Below are 17,508 nucleotides of genomic sequence, written 5' to 3'. Positions count from 1 at the left end.
CAGTGTAGAGCTACGTGCAGCATATTATTTTTATTTTTACCTTCTTTTACTGTATTGTTCATTTTTATTCTATTTTATTTATTTATTTACTCTCTTTTTATTCTGTGGAGTTTTTATCTTTTTTGTTAGTTTGTTCTGTTTTGGTTGGTTTGCTTTTATAATATTTTATTGTTTTGTGTCTGTGTCATTCCAATTTTGCAGGGATGTCATCACGTTTTGTTGTGTTAATGTAGATTGTAATTCTACAGGTAAAATTTAGAGTCTGAGACACACACACACACACACACACACACACACACACACACACACACAGCTAAACAGCTGGTGACCTCAGGGGGAACTCTGAAGAGTCTGTACATGAACCGTTTCTCTGGTTAGACGACCTGTTTTCCTTCAGACGAGAACCTGCAGCAAAGAAAAGTTTATATTACATAAAGTCAACTTTTACAGTAAATAGAAATAATTTTGTTGGCTCACACAAAAATACTTTTGTTTGGTCCTTCAAGTCTGTTTTCAAACAGTTAATACTGAGACTGATTCAGCAGCTCATGAATTAATTTATGTTTCACAGATATTATTATTATCATTATTAATACAATAATAATAATAATAATGATAATAATAGTTCTGACATTCTGCTCGCTTTAATGAAATAGTTTGAGAGCTAATCCAAAATATAATTTGCTGAATGATAAACTGATAAACTGTCATGAATTAACATTATTGATCTAGAGGAGCCCTTTTGTTTTATTGTTTTACATAATGTAAGGCCTCCACTTTGAAATGTGAGTGAAGGAATTAAATGACTGATTACAGTAACAGATTCATGACTGTGCTATATTTACTTTAATAAATCAGTATTAAGACCAGAGGCTTCATGTAAATACTAACAGAACTGTTCATATCTGAGGAGACAAAAAGAGTCAAGACATGAGATAGTTAGAGACTGTTGATCAATCAATTATATAAACTCACCTCTATTGCAGTTTACTGTGATGGACTTTGTAGCTACAAGCAGAGCTTGTAGAGCAACAACAGTAACAGCTCCTAAAACCAAACCACCAAACAACCATCCAGCAGCCACTTTGCAGGATGAGTCCTCACACACTGTCTCTGAAACACATGACAAAAAGCAAATGTAAAACTCAAAATGTAACTGCATATCAGGTACAGCACATCGATCACAGACTACACACAACAACAATTAAAGGAGTCTAAAAATCTTTGAAAACTATAAACATACAAACAATTAAAATTATTTGACAATTAAATCTCAAAGAAAGAAATCTCACCTCTGATAAACACAAATGTCTCCTCATGAGTCTGATGACTGATTTCCTCCTGTGTCACCACACAGTGGTAGCGGTCACTCTTGGTCACATTGGCGTTGAGGGTGATGTAGTAGCAGCCTTCTCTCTCTGAGACCTGTGGCTCCTCAGCAGGAAGTTTGTTTCCAGCACTGTCCTGCCACTGAAGATGTGGCTCTGGAGAGGCACTTCGAACCTCACACTGCAGCAGCACCCCCACTGTGGCATTCAGCGTCCTGATAGACGGCTTTGGAGTTGCAGCTGTGAACACAGGATAAACAAAAGCTTATTAAGGACGGAAATATAAATGTAATGATGGGATGTTTTTCTGTTTATCCCTGCCTGTGGAATACATTGTGTTTAAGAGAGAGAAGAAAAAAAGCACAATGTGAGCTTTAACTGCACATCCCAGCAGTTTGAGAGGACACGAGTTTTCAACAGTTTTACCTCTTTTGGGAAATTAAGAATTTGACCACTGAAAGTCTCAGATTCTTGAAATATTTATTTGTTCTGATCCTGGTTCTCAAACTATGATATTGATGTGTGGAGCAATTGCTGAAATATTTTTTTAACTGTTAAATTACTCTGAATATATATATATATATATATATATAGCAGGCTGATGTCAATACAAAATATGACAGGAAAGGCAAAACTCATTTTAAATTACATTTCAGGGATCATAGTTTAAGTACTTTCATTTGAAATGTGTCTTGATAGCATTATATATATATATATATATATATATATATATATATATATATATATATATATATATATATATATATATATATATATATATATAGCCTGCACATGTGTTCGTGATAAGTTTCAAGCTAAACTGTGACAGCAAGTTGGAAAGTGGAGCTAAAATTAATGGTTTAAAACCACTGCAATTATGACTTTAAATGGAAACTATTAGGAAGAGAAGTGTGGATCAGGATTAGAATATTTCAAGCAGCTCTGTGGAAACTGAAGCGGACGACTCTGAACTGAACACAGGCACTAGTGGCTACTTGAGGAGTGTTAATGAAGTTTCCACAGCACCTGATGAGGGTCTGGCCCTTACAGTGTGGAACAGTTTAAGTTCCAGTTCTTGTACCACCCCTTTGACCAGCTTGGCTGTGGTCGACAACAGGCGACAATAATTAATCTTCTGATGAGGAATAAACCTGCCTCCTGCCTGAAATGAATAGGGTAGGCCTTCTGTATTTTAACACTGATTATAGTGGTGGTATCTGGAGAGATTAATATTTTCTGAGGTGGTGTACAAGTTTGAGAAGCACTGGTCTAGATCTATGAAACAATTTCTATGGCACTACATCTGCAGTAAAGCAGTGCTGAAAAGATAATCAATTATCTGTAAATCAATATATTTATTAATCAGAAAAGTAATAACTGATGGTATTTGTCATTCAGCGACCACAAATATATTCATCTTTATCATCTATATTATCTTTGGATTGTTATTTGGACAAAAGAAGGTTTGAAGACGTCCACACTGGGCTCTGGGACCTCATGAAGGCATTTTCACTACTTTCTGACAACTGTGAATCAAACCACTAATCAAGTCATCAAACAAAATCCTTAAGATTACTGTGGGCTGCAGCTAAAGTTCCATTATTGAGTAAAGTACAATGTTTAGTTAGTTTAGTTCTGTCAAGCTAAATTCAAATATGAAAGGTTTACACAGATTATTTCATGACACAGCAGCAGCAGCGAACAAACAAAACCACAATGAACACAAGAAACAAATATCAAAAACAAAAGTGCCGACATAAGAGTTACAATAAAAAGTATGCAATTATTATTATTATTATTATTGTTGTTATTTATTATTATTATTATTATCGAGTTGTGTCATTTCGGGTGTTTCTGTGACAGCGTCTCTGTACTGCTCTGGTGAATTCTAGTAGCCTGCTTTCTCACTTCAGTTGCTTAAACGTTGCTTTAATGTCTACTTCAAGTCTTAACCCACACTGGTTCTGTTTAAGCACTTATAGCTCTCCTCCTTTCTACGACTTTCTCGCTAATCTCTTAGCTGTTGTTGCACGTTACTAGCCTTGGTAGCTACATTAGCTTTAAACTTCTCCCTCTGCTCTTTCTTGCTCGGTGTGCCAAATGTTCAGTTATGCCTCAGCCTCCTTTAGCGACAGTGGTAATTGTAACAAGTGTAGCTTATTTGCTGCGTTGGAGGCGAGGCTTAGTGAAGTAGAAGCGCGTCTCCGCACCATGGAAAACCATTCAGTAGCTGCGGTAGTTAGCCAGCCCCCTGTAGCCGGTGCGGAGCCACATAGCATAGCCTTAGCCTCTGCTAACTGTCCTCCGGTAACTCCCGTTCAGCCGGGAGGTTGGGTTACAGTTCACCAGAAGCACAGCTCCAAGCCGAAGCCCGCGGCTCACCACCAGCCTGTTCACGTTTCCAACCGCTTTTCCCCACTCAGCGACACACCCGCTGAGGATAAAACTCTGGTTATTGGCAGCTCTATTCTGAGAAACGTGAAGTTAGCAACACCAGCGGCCATAGTCAAATGTATCCCTGGGGCCAGAGCGGGCGACATTGAATCAAATTTAAAACTGCTGGCTAAAGCTAAACGTAGATTCAGTAAGATTGTTATTCACGTCGGCGGCAATGACACCCGGTTACGCCAATCGGAGGTCACTAAAATTAATATTGCCTCGGTGTGTGAATATGCAAAAACGATGTCGGACTCCGTAGTTTTCTCTGGACCCCTCCCAAATCTGACCAGTGATGACATGTTTAGCCGCATGTCATCATTTAATCGCTGGCTGTCCAGGTGGTGTCCAGCAACGATGTGGGTCATTAATAATTGGCAAACTTTCTGGGGAAAACCTGGTCTTATTAGGAGAGACGGCATTCATCCCACTTTGCATGGAGCTGCTCTCATTTCTAGGAACCTGGCAAACTTTATTAGTAATTTAAATCCCTGACAACCCAGAGTTGAGACCAGGACTCAGAGTCGCAGTCCTACACGCTTCTCTGAGCTTCTAGTTCAGTTACCCAGCCATAGTTTTCATAGTTTTATACAAACGGTGTCTGTCCCCCGACCACCTAAATTATCTAAATCTAAAATTAAACAAAGAGGAGTTGTGCATAACAACCTCATAAAAATTAAAACCTCTTCTGTGACAGAAAGACAAAACAGGAGAATTAAATGCGGACTGTTAAATATCAGGTCTCTATCGTCTAAAGCAGTGTTAATAAACGAATCAATATCAGATAATCATATTGATTTACTCAGTCTCACTGAAACCTGGCTGTGTCCAGATGAATATGTCAGTCTAAATGAGTCCACTCCTCCCAGTCATAATAATACCCACATTCCTCGAGGCAGCGGCCGAGGAGGGGGAGTTGCAGCCATTTTTAACTCTAGCCTGTTAATCAATCCTAAACCTAAACTAGATTATAATTCATTTGAAAGCCTCGTTCTTAGTCTTTTACATCCGACCTGGAAAACCTCGCAGCCACTTTTATTTGTTATAGTGTACCGTGCTCCTGGCCCGTATTCTGAATTTGTTTCTGAATTCTCAGAGTTTTTATCCAGTTTAGTTCTTAAATCAGATAAAGTTATTATTGTAGGCGATTTTAACATTCATGTTGATGTTGATAATGACTCCCTGGCTACCGCGTTTATCTCATTATTAGACTCCACTGGCTTCAGTCAGGGTGTACATGAACCCACTCACTGTTTTAACCATACCCTCGATCTAGTTCTGACGTATGGAATTGAAATTGATAACCTAATACATTTACTCTCAATACCTAGCTATCGTATCATTATCTGATTACTTTTGATTTCTTTTTACTCGATTACACGCCACTCAGCAACAGTTACTATACTAGATGTTTATCAGATAGTGCTGTCGCAAAATTTAAGGAAAAGATTACTCCGTTGTTAAATTCAATACCAAGTCCCTCAGTAACAGAGGTTTCCTGTACCGACTTTGATCAGCGAACAACACTTGACTCTGTAGCTCCTCTTAAAAAGAAGTTAAAAAAGCAAAGAAAGTTCGCTCCTTGGTATAACTCTCAAACCCGTAAGTTAAAACAAATATCGCGAAAATTTGAAAGGAATTGGCGATTAACCAAACTGGAAGAATCTCGTTTAATCTGGACAGACAGTCTCAAAACTTATAAGAGGGGCCTCTGCAATGCCAGAGCAAACTATTACTCAGCATTAATAGAAGAAAACAAAAATAATCCCAGGTTTCTTTTCAGCACTGTAGCCAGGCTGACTGAGAGTCAAAGCTCTATTGAGCCTTGTATTCCTTTAGCCCTTAGCAGTAATGATTTTATGAGCTTTTTTAATGACAAAATTCTAACTATTAGAAGCAAAATTCATGACCTCCTGCCCTCAGATAGTACCTATCTAACCTCAAACACAGCTGTAAGACCTAATATATATTTAGATTGCTTCTCCCCAATTTCTCTTCAAGAATCGACCACAGTGATTTCTTCATCCAAATCATCAACGTGTCTCTTAGACCCCATCCCAACTAGGCTACTTAAGGAGGTCTTTCCTTTAGTTAACACTCATATATTAGATATGATCAATATATCCTTATTAACAGGCTATGTACCACAGTCTTTTAAGGTAGCTGTAATTAAACCTCTACTAAAAAAGCCCACCCTGGATCCAGAGGTGTTAGCCAACTATAGACCAATATCTAATCTTCCCTTTCTTTCAAAGATCCTTGAGAAAGTAGTCGCAGACCAGCTGTGTGATTTTCTCCATGATAATAATTTATTTGAGGAATTTCAGTCAGGATTTAGAGTGCATCATAGCACTGAGACAGCACTAGTTAAAATTACAAATGACCTTCTGATTGCTTCAGACAAAGGACTCGTCTCTGTACTTGTTTTATTAGATCTTAGTGCGGCGTTTGACACAATTAACCATCAAATTCTACTGCAGAGACTGGATCACTTAATTGGCCTAAAAGTTTCTGTACTGAGCTGGTTTAAATTTTATACAGTATATTTGATCGTTTTCAGTTTGTTCACATTCATAATGTATCGTCCTTACGTACCAAAGTTTGTTTTGGAGTTCCGCAAGGTCCTGTGCTCGGACCAATCCTATTTACTCTATATATGCTTCCTTTAGGTAACATCATTAGAAATCACACTATAAATTTCCATTGTTATGCGGATGATTCTCAGTTGTATTTATCGATGAAGCCAGAAGAAACTAATCAATTAACTAAACTCCATAACTGCCTTAAAGACATAAAAACTTGGATGAGCACCAATTTCCTGATGTTAAATTCAGACAAAACTGAAGTTATTGTTCTTGGCCCCAAACAACTCAGAGACTCTTTATCTGATGACATAGTTTCTCTAGATGGCATTGCTCTGGCCTCAAGCACTACCGTAAGAAACCTCGGAGTAATATTTGATCAAGATTTGTCTTTTAATTCTCATTTAAAACAAACCTCACGAACTGCATTTTTTCATCCGCGTAATATTGCGAAAATTAGGCCTATCCTGACCCGAAAAGATGCAGAAAAATTGGTCCACGCTTTTGTTACCTCTAGACTGGATTACTGTAACTCTCTATTATCAGGTAGCTCTAGTAAGTCCTTAAAAACTCTCCAGCTAATTCAGAATGCAGCAGCACGTGTACTAACAGGAACTAAGAAACGAGATCATATTTCTCCTGTTTTAGCTTCTCTGCACTGGCTCCCTGTAAAATCCAGAACTGAATTTAAAATCCTACCTGTTGCGGTCTAGGAGGCAGACACCGTCTTCACATTTAAGACTAGACTTAAGACTTTCCTCTTTGATAAAGCTTATAGTTAGGGCTGGCTCAGGCTTGCCCTGTACCAGCCCCTAGTTAGGCTGACTTAGGCCTAGTCTGCCGGAGGACCCCCCTATAATACACCAGGCACCTTCTCTCCTTCTCTCCTTCTCTCTCTCTCTCTCTCTCGTATTCTATTACTGCATCTTGCTAACTCGGCCATTCTGGATGTCACTAACTCGGCTTCTTCTCCGGAGCCTTTGTGCTCCACTGTCTCTCAGATTAACTCATATCACAGCGGTGCCTGGACAGCGTGACGTGTGTGGTTGTGCTGCTGCCGTGGTCCTGCCAGATGCCTCCTGCTGCTGCTGCCATCAATAGTCATTAGTCATACTTCTACTGTTATTATACACATATGACTATTGTCACACATGTATACTGCCAGATATTAATACATACTTTCAACATATTGTACCGCAGTAGCCAGAACTATAACTATAATATTATTACTTTCAATAATGTTGTTGTAAGCTACTGTCATTACCTGCATATCTCTCTCTCTCTCTCTCTCTCTCTCTCTCTCTCATTGTGTCATATGGATTACTGTTACTTTATTATGCTGATCTGTTCTGTACGACATCTATTGCACGTCTGTCCGTCCTGGAAGAGGGATCCCTCCTCAGTTGCTCTTCCTGAGGTTTCTACCATTTTTTTCCCCGTCAAAGGGTTTTTTTGGGGAGTTTTTCCTTATCCGCTGTGAGGGTCCTCAAGACAGAGGGATGTCGTATGCTGTAAAGCCCTGCGAGGCAAATTGTGATTTGTGATATTGGGCTTTATAAATAAAATTGAATTGAATTGAATGTCCAATCAAACAATACTGTGGACTTTACAGCTGCAGAGAACCAAATCAGACTGAATACACTCAGACTGAAGGTGAGTGATCTTCTTAGCTTGTTAACATGTTAAATTAATAAAGCTCATTTCCCCTCTGCTGCTGTCTGCCTGCTACACTGTGTGAGAACAATCAAAGTAAACTGAAGGTACTGTATCTAAAGATCTGACTGATTCTGAGGTCTACAGAGTTGTAGCAAAGTGACATCATCACCTGGGTTTTCTCCTGATCGGTCCTTTAAGATGGGCTCTGAAAGACAAAGAGGAACATTCATTTGTGGGTGATATCATGAACTTGTCAAATGTTCTTAGTTTTGGAGTTTCAACAGTTACAATGAAGCAAAAGCACAAATCCATACACACATATATACAATGCCATGCATGTAATGAGGGAGCTGCTTTTTCTCTTTACAGCTTGTTTTTGCTGTTTGATCAGTTTTAAGACAGGGCTTAGATATGACTGATTTAACAACCTTTACAACTGAAAGAAACAGTAGGAAATAAGGCACCCAAATATAGGCCTTTGGTCAATAAATAAATAAATCATAAAATAACACAAATTTCGTCTAATGTAATGCTCCATCATGAGACCCTGACCTGTTCACTCCTGAACTGCAGCTTGTAAACACAGTTAGAAAACAGCAGAGTGCATTGCAGCCTCTACAGAAGCATTCAGTGTGTGTGTGTGGGGTGAGAGAGGAGAGAGGGACAGTGTGTCTGCACTCAGGACAGGGAGGTGAGCTTGAGGTTATCAGTAAACCATGAATGTGACAATGTTCAGTGTGAGTTTCAGTTTGCTAAAAAAAACAGCTTCACTGGGAGAGTTATAATATCATGTGTTTGTGTCATGTGATTGGCTCTTTTGATCAGCCTTTAAACTGTTGAGAAAGAATATCTGTTATTTTCACTGAAAGGTGAGAAGTTTGCACCACTGAGAGTTAGATGAGGAGAAGCAGAGTTTGGATGGAAAAGACTGATACCACTCTCATGTCTGTGCAGTAAATATGAAGCTACAGCCTGCAGACGTTTAACATAACAACTTGAAGATGGACATTCAGTGAAGCGCCAACAAAGACAGGGAAGAGGAACACAAACTGGAAAACACGGATGTACAAAATGTTGGATGTAAATGTTTTACGAGGAAGGAAAAGCATTTGATTTGTTTTGGTGAGTCACACTGGATGTGAACAGGACTTAAGTTTGTTGAGAACACTCACCTGATCTAGGTAGTACACTGAAGCAGTTAAACAAGCAGCAGCCATTTTAAGTCACATGAGTTAAGACTGGAAGCAGAGTTGTGAGCAGAGGCAGACAGCTTGTGTGGAAAGAAAAGACCAAGCAGAGGAGAAAGAGGAGAAATAAGGTGTCAGGTAAATGTTCTGATACCAACAGCAGCACAGGCTGACAGGAGGTGGGGATTTATACTGTGGAGAATGTGCTGTGAGGAGTTCAGCTGCTCCAATAACTCCGTGAGGAAATCTGCAGCTTTGCACATGCACATTTACAAAAGTGTTGTGAACAAGCACAATACATTTATGTTTAAGTTTTTTAAGGAGGGAGGACCAGCAACCAAGAGATTTGCCTGAAGGAGACATGAAATCAGACCTTAAACAATAAGCCTGATGTCATTCTGTATTTTTCTTGCTGTCAGCAAATCTTGAGAAAAGATCAAAACCAACATTGTGTTTTACAGAGAGGTCAGAAAGTGTTGAGACAGACGGTCTGTGGCTCTCAGCACCAAGCTGGAGATGTACATCTTTAAAAACAGGTCACAGATATATAGTTTTATGTTTGTAAAGGTCTCAGTAAAACAGATTCTCACTGTAGTTTTGTCAAATAAACAGAATGAAATAGTTCATTTGGTGGGGACTATTTTCTGCAGTGGATTAATCTACATATGCTGCTTTATGTACAGCAGCAGGGCGGTGTGTGTGGATTGAGTCAAAATCAACTATAGTGTGTGTGTTCATGGCAGTGAAAGAACACGTGTGGCTCACTGATGTGTTTTTAACCACAATGGAACTCTATGGCACAGAGGAGGAAGAAGAAGTGTACCATCATCACAGTTTCAGGGTGGACACCCAAGATTAGAGTCACCAATTCAGTGTCTGGCCAAATGTCTCCCCTTCACTTCCTGAGATATGACGCTGAGTAAAGGCCAGAAAAGTGTTTAATGCAGAACATTATGATGTCACAGTGACAGTGACCTTTGACCTTTTGGATATAGTATGTCATCACTTCATCGTTTACCCTATCAAACATTTCTGTGAAATTTTGTCATAATTACAAATAAATTCTTAAGTTATGGCCAAAAATGTGTTTTGTGAGGTCACAGTGACCTTTGACCTCTGCCCATCAAACTCTATTCAGTTCATTCTTGAGTCCAACTTGACATTTGTGCAAAATGTGAGGACATTCCCTCAAGGCCTTCACAAAATTAGACAGACACAAGGTCACAGTGACCTCAACTACCAAATCCCCCCAAAAAATGGTGGAAACCTATCGCTGGAGCAAAGGTGTAAAAAAGTACAGAATATGAACAGCCTCACGTCCTTTATATTCAACTCAATTCTTATTTAAAATGAAAATACTGTTCAAATCAGTGAATAAAAATTACAACAGATGTGTAACGACCCCTTGTGTAATTATCACTGCTTCCATCAGTACGAGAGGTCAGACTGCTGCTGCTTCAAGTGCTTTTGTATCAGTCACCAACAAAGTAAACGTCCCCGACTGACTGCAGGATTATTACCAGGTCATTTTATCCTAATAACATCTCAGAAAGTGTCACAGAGTTGATTCTAAAACTGAGTCTCAACATAAATGTGACATTATAATATTAAAGAGTTTCTGTGCTGTGTTTATATCTTGTCAGGTCTGAGATACACGTGGTGCTGCTTTCAAATCAGTCCTGAGGTTAGGGGGAAAAAAAATCTCAAAAACTGTACTATAACTGTACAAATAAATATACAGTAATTATTCACGTTTCATCAACATGTTGGATATGTAATTAAAGTCAAACTTTCATGGTGTAACTCATCGTCAGTGACTTAAACAGACGACTGAATGAACAAAGAAGAACAGCTGGGGTCAAACCTAAAATAACAGCTGGAGATCTTTAACTGTTTCATTAAAGTACTCACCAACAACAAGCTCAATGTGGAATGTTTGACGTGGCTGAAGACGTGGAAAATCACAGGTGTAGTTTCCACTGTCAGTCACTGTCGTATTTCTGATGATGATGGAGGCGTTGCCGTGTTTCAGTTCTCCTGGAAAATGAAAGACTCGACCTTTGAACTGCTCACTCTGACCTGGACGACCATTGTTGTAATGGATGCCTGCATCATAATAGAACACCTCCTTCTTTTTTCCATCTTTCTGAGCAGCTTTCCTCCAGTCAAAGAGCTTTGCTGAAATGCTCTCCTTGGTGCTGAGGGAACAGGGTAACACAGCATCACTCCCTTCTTTGACGACCACTGTGACGTCACCTGACCCTGAAAGATGAAGCATATTTTAATCATTATGTTAAAACACAGAAAGTCAGGTCAGGTTACATCCTCTGTCTGCAGCTATTTGTTGACCCCTGTTTGACAAAAGCTCTTGTTTGTCCCCCAGTGGTGAACTGCTCCAGGAGGTGCAGACAGTCTGTTGCATCATCTGTCTTTTCTTCAGTACTGTGCTCAAAGACTCTCATACAGGCAGGAAACTGCAGAGGGTCTCCATCAAACACTTGAATCTCTCTCAGCGACAAAGATTAGAGATCTTGTTGCTGCACCAGCACAGTGGTTATATCATTTTGTCTTGCCATTGTGGACAACAAATAATTATCTCCATCACCATCACCAGGTGGAGCATGAGCACCTCCAAACTGAGAGAACTTTATGATCTATAAAGGAATGAGAACGTGGAGGGACGGCCTTACAATAGGCCTTTTGAAAATACTCAGGGTCTGGATGTGGATTAGCCTCATCTCCAATGTGAAACTTCTCATCAATCAACTCAAATAAACTGAATATACAAATCAATCAATCCTCTCAGTCAGTTTTCAAGTAAACATGTGAAACATTTTCTCCTTTCAGATTTGAAATACAAAGATTTCCTGCTTTTCTTTGTCATGTACGAGAATAAATTGATTATCTCAAGGTTTTGTATTGTTACTCAGGCAAAACAAGAATACTGAAGACATCACATTGGGCTCTGAAATATTATGAATGTCATTTCACTATTTATCATTTCATATACTAAACTATCAATTGAGAAAATAATCTGCAGATTGATCAATAATGAAAGGAATCATTAATTACAGGACTAAACACTGCATCACTGTGTTTGCAGTCTTTAAACACTGTTATCAGAAATATCTCAAATCACTGGAGAAAAACTGTAAAACTGAGCATCAGGTTATGTAATATGTAAACCACACAGGGGGAAACCTGCAGTGCACAACTGACCACTGACTGCTGTGAAAAGAAAAGTCACTTATTAATTGGACTTAAAGCAAATAATATGCCTAATAATTATTAGTTTGCTCATCAGGAGCACGGCCAGACGTTATCAGGGGTGCATACAGTACACAGTACTGAGTCACATTATGAGCTGCTGTGATAAAATTAATATCAGGTTGGCTCAGCCTGTGATTTCAATATTTTTCTTTGATTTTCAGTGTGATTTTGAATTCAGTCCTCAGTGGGTTGATGATTTTGGTTTCCACTGACCGTTGTTACGTCATTTTGTTCTCAACAAATTATCCAGTGTTTGTCGTATGAGATTTTTAACTTGAATAATTCATTTATCAAGATCTGATGTTCCCTTATTTTTTTTGAGCAGTGTAAATACGAGGTATTCATAAATACTGAGTTTCAAATTCAGTTTGGAGTTGATCCAGTTAATCACAGTAGTTTACAGCTATCAGGGAGAAGTCAGCAGCAGCAGCTTGTTAAAAGCAGCTGAGGCCTCTTACAGCTGCAGCAGTGTGGCAGTACACTAAATAAATGGAATATACAGAGCTGCTTCATTGTGTCAGGTGAACGTTTGTTTGCTAGTTTGTGTGTGAGGTGGATCATAGCGCATCACTGTTCTTCTCTGTAGCTGTAGTCTATTGTGTGTCATTGAGACAGAGCCTGGATGCAGTCAACAGACGTTTCATATACAAGACGTATATAACACAGACAAAGTGTCTCTGGCTCCGTTCCTCCCTCGGCCTCTCTGTTGATACTCTCTACATAAGAAGTATAGAATAATACCCTAAATAAATAAAAATATTTAAAATCACTGTACATTGTACATGTTGTGCAGCTGTATATTTATGTATATATCTTTGTATATAACTCGTGACATCTCAAATGTGGTTTTGACTTGCATCTGAACATGAAGCCCATTGCGGAAAAAAATGGCGAGATATACTTTGTGCACCACAACTCAGCCTGAAAATACAGAATTTCTGTCCATATCGCCCAGCCCTATTTAGTTTAACGGTACTACTAGTCTGTTTCAAATGAAGCTGGGAGCCTCTGCACTTGTGGTGAGTAAAAGCCTCTATTTTTTTCATTTCCTTACTTGATGTCCGTCTCCGTTATGAAGAAATAACATTGTTTGCTAGCTTGATTCTAATGGCAGTACTCAGCGGGTTGACAAAGTGTCTCTGCTGTTTCACACCATCATTTTCCCCTTTTACTCTGTGTGGTAACATCCCTAGAGGAAATATTATAAAGGCTGGGGTGTTGTTGCCCTACAGTTGTCTATGGCAGCAGATCACTCTGTGTTTCTCTTGGTCAAAGTGACGGCTGTGATGGGAGTAATTGTGAACGACAAAAAGAAAATCAAACATGCTAGACTTTCTGTCAGGGAGAACGTACATTGTGCTCTTTATTTTATTGTTTTTCGGAATAAAACTTGGTTAAATGATTTCAGTGTGTGTAAAAGTACTTTTTGAGCACATTTCAACAATACCTCGATAATAGTGATAACCGTGATAATTTTGGTCACAATAACTGTGAAATGAAATTTTCACAGTTTCACAGTTTATGACAGTTGCAATCTTAATTGCGTTGTACATGTACAGTGACAATAGAGATATCTATCTATCTAAATCAGTAGAGTTGTTCCACTTAATCACAGCAGTGTAGAACAAGCAGGGAAAAGTCAGCAGCAACATGCTTAAAGCAGCTCACACCTTCTTACAGTGTCTAAACCAGTGACTATATTCTATTTATTTATTTATTTATTTAACCCATATTTAAGCAGGTCAGTCCCGTTGAGACTAACAGTCTCTTTTACAGGGGACACCTGGCCAAGACAGTAGCACACAAACAGTTACAGCCCATCAACCACACAATAAAAACATTTAAGATATACAGTAAAGTTGACATATTAGATCACCAATGACCAACCGACTCATTCATCCTTGTACTAATGAGAGACCAGTTCACCCAGCTTTAACTCTTGTTGAAGGTTATTCCAGGTGAGAGGAGCAGAGCACATGAAGGCTTTCTTCCCCAGCTCAGTCTGAGCACCAGACTTTAAACCACCTGAAACACGCTGTTGTAAATATGATGCTCCCCCACAACATGAACACACAGATACAATCAAACACCGTCTGAATATATATTTAACCTCTTCAACAGCACAAACTCTCCAACAGTAATAAAACAAAGTTCGTGGACTGAGCTGACAAAATGATGATGAACCTCTAAATGACCCAGGGAGACTGTGTGTGTCCTGTAACGTTACACAGATGAAGCTAGTTAACTAACTGTTACCTTGGTTTGAACAGGTGAAACGGTGTCTTCAAGCTAACTACCACTGATAAACTGACGCTACATAGAAAGCTTTAGCTTTCTTACCGTGTGCAGGTATTATTCCAGCCACAGCCAGCAGACAGAGACTCAAGAATGGGAGCTCCAGAGCTTTGACACGAAGACCTGACATGTTTCCTAACAAACTGAAAGAGAAAAGGGTGGAGCGAACTGTGAGGAGCTAACTTAGCTAACTGTAACTGTGAGGAGCTAACTTAGCTAACTGTAACTGTGAGGAGCTAACTTAGCTAACTGACGGTGTTTAAAGTTAAAGAAACCGACAGCAGATATCTCTTGAACACTTGCACAACGCAATGCAAAACTATATACGACACCTTAGAGTTTAACATTAATAGATAAACGCTTTCGGTTTTCTGCAGAAGCCAGAGTGGGCAGTGTCCTGTCCTGGCAGCAGAAGTGGCATAGACATATATATGTGTCTATGCAGAAGTGGTTGTAGTGCGGAGGGAAGGAAGCTGGTGACGCGAGCTGGGAGGAATGAAAAACAAGGGGAGGAGGCTTACTGATTTGGGTTGTTCAGCTAAACACTGTTCATTGTGACACAGCTGAGGTTAACAAGTTTAACTGCTTTTAATCAAAACAAAAAGTAGCACTGATTCAAGGTAAAGATGTTATTTTCCGAAAACAAAAAACAACTTTTGATTATGAACATTTCTCACATTATAAGACTGTTAAGCAGAAAACAAACAAACAAACAAACAAACAAACAAACAGATATGAGGTCAGGGATGATCAGTGGGCCTACATTAAAGCAAATGTGCTCATTTAAAGGTCTCATATTGTGAGAGGTCAGTTTCTCATGTCTTTTTACAAATAAAGCAGGTTTAGGCTCAGTTTGATAAAACTGCTCAAAGTCCCACTTTGGTACAAATGAAATATAATTCATGTTACCTGACATCTCTGAGCATGTCCCTGTCACTACAAGAAAAACCCCACTGTAACCATCACAGTGTGTCTGTAAATATGGTCTGGTGTTAGGAAAAGTACGGATGGCAGATTGGCTCTCTCCTTGCCCCAGTGTCTCCAGCCACCTCTTCTCCCCATCCAGCATGCACCAGTCTTTTGATATTTGGAGAAGGAATGGCAGAGGAAATAAATTTAACTTACCACATTCTTATTTCTGCAGATTCCTCCAAGTTCATAGTTCACTGACAGATATTCAGTGACAGATATTTTAAAATGGAAATTCACCCAGATCCTTTGAAGGAATTTTTAGCATAGCAGGAGAGTAAAATAAGAATCTTTCAGGATCTAATCTCAAAATAGTGAAATCTGTCACTTTATTAGCAGTAACTGAGAGGAGCTAACTGAGAGGAGCTAACTGTGAGGAGCTAACTTAGCTAACTGACGGTGTTTAAAGTTAAAGACACTGACAGCAGATATCTCTTGAACACTTGCACAACGCAATGCAAAACCAGTCACGTGATTCCAGAGAAAAGGGGCCTCGTTTGTCTTTGGTCACGTGATATCCTGAAAAACAATACGAGCTTCGACACGGGCTTCATTTGGACACGCCCCCTTTGCTCGACGCAGGCCTCGGGACTGCAGTATCAGCTGTAACATCACTACTGACAATGAGTCTGTGCATATTATGGCTCTTAATGGTTTTATTTCCTCAACCCATTGCAATGCTAGAATTATTGCAACAATTTCGGCAGTAAACACTGATACATCATTACTTACCCTTACAGCTTTCTTTAATTCTAATTCAGGTATCACATGAGCTGCACCTACCTGACCTGTTTCTGGACTTTTTGATCCATCTGTAAAAACTTTAATATATCCATAATAGTTACCTAGATGCATTGTAGTCATCTCTCCACAGTTTTTACTCTTCTTAATTTTTGTTTTCAATGATATATCTACCTCTGCTCCTGGTAACAACCATGGAGGGATATGTGGAAACGCTGCAGCTGAACAAAAGTCTTTGCCTGTTATCCCTAACTTCCTTGCTTCTTCCTCTAATGTCCATCCTATACATTTTTGCTTACTGTTCCTATGCTCCCATGATGGTTCCAGAGCCCTCCTTGTCGGATGATCTTCTTTATGTCCTTTTAAATTTACCCAATATACCAAACTTATTTGAAGTCTTCTTAAATCTATTGGAAGTTCTCCCATTTCAGCTTGCAATGCAGGGATTGGGGTAGACTTACAAGCCCCGCAACATATCCTTAAAGCTGCACTTTGTATTATTTCTATTTCATCCAGATGTATTTTAGATGCAGATCCATATGCTATACATCCATAGTCCAATGTGGATCTTATTAACCCTATATATAGCATTTTCATTGTTTTCTTATCAGCTCCCCACTCTCTACTTCCTACACTTCTAATTACATTTAATACTTTTTTACACTTATCAATTATCTTACCTGTATGCACCTGCCATGTAAGTTTGGAATCAAACCACATTCCTAAAAACTTTATCACATTCACCCTTTCTCAAGTTTTCCCATATATTTTGAACTTAAATTCCGGTTGTATGTTCTTTTTGGTACAGAATATAGTTTTGGTTTTCTCCACTGAAAATCTGAATCCCCATTTCATAGACCATGACTCTGCATTATCAATTACTCTTTGTAAACTCTTCACAATGTATTTTAAATTTTTCCCCCGTTTCCATAATGCTCCATCATCAGCAAAAAGAAATCTTCCTACATCACTTGCAACTGAACTATATATATCATTTATCATGATAGAAAATAAAACTGGACTAATCACACTTCCTTGAGGTAC

The 17,508-nt window shown here is 39.0% G+C and overlaps 1 protein-coding gene across 1 annotated transcript; it reads right to left on the bottom strand.

Annotated features, from left to right (window-relative positions):
• Window positions 1–230: 230 nt before the first annotated feature.
• LOC125886323 (butyrophilin subfamily 2 member A1-like) lies at window positions 231–14,932 on the bottom strand. The gene is made up of 6 exons (XM_049572439.1): window positions 14,800–14,932; window positions 11,101–11,451; window positions 8,172–8,207; window positions 1,293–1,568; window positions 976–1,113; window positions 231–405 (listed from the first exon to the last, which is right to left on the bottom strand). The coding sequence occupies exons 1-6, from the start codon at window positions 14,882–14,884 to the stop codon at window positions 314–316; spliced, it is 978 nt and encodes a 325-aa protein (XP_049428396.1). The 5' UTR covers window positions 14,885–14,932; the 3' UTR covers window positions 231–313.
• Between the last annotated feature and the right edge of the window lie 2,576 nt (window positions 14,933–17,508).

This window comes from Epinephelus fuscoguttatus, linkage group LG1 (assembly GCF_011397635.1).
Source record: "Epinephelus fuscoguttatus linkage group LG1, E.fuscoguttatus.final_Chr_v1".
Lineage (NCBI taxonomy): Eukaryota > Metazoa > Chordata > Actinopteri > Perciformes > Serranidae > Epinephelus > Epinephelus fuscoguttatus.
The sequence above is the reverse complement of the archived record's forward strand: the minus strand, read 5'-3'. Positions and strand labels throughout refer to the sequence as shown.

Coding starts and splice junctions, on each gene's coding strand:
- LOC125886323 (XM_049572439.1), bottom strand. CDS start 14,884: ATGTCAGGTCTTCGTGTCAAAGCTCTGGAGCTCCCATTCTTGAGTCTC. Junction 11,452..14,799: donor TGGAATAATACCTGCACACG/GTAAGAAAGCTA, acceptor TTCATCTTTCAG/GGTCAGGTGACGTCACAGTG. Junction 1,114..1,292: donor GACATTTGTGTTTATCAGAG/GTGAGATTTCTT, acceptor CATGTGTTTCAG/AGACAGTGTGTGAGGACTCA.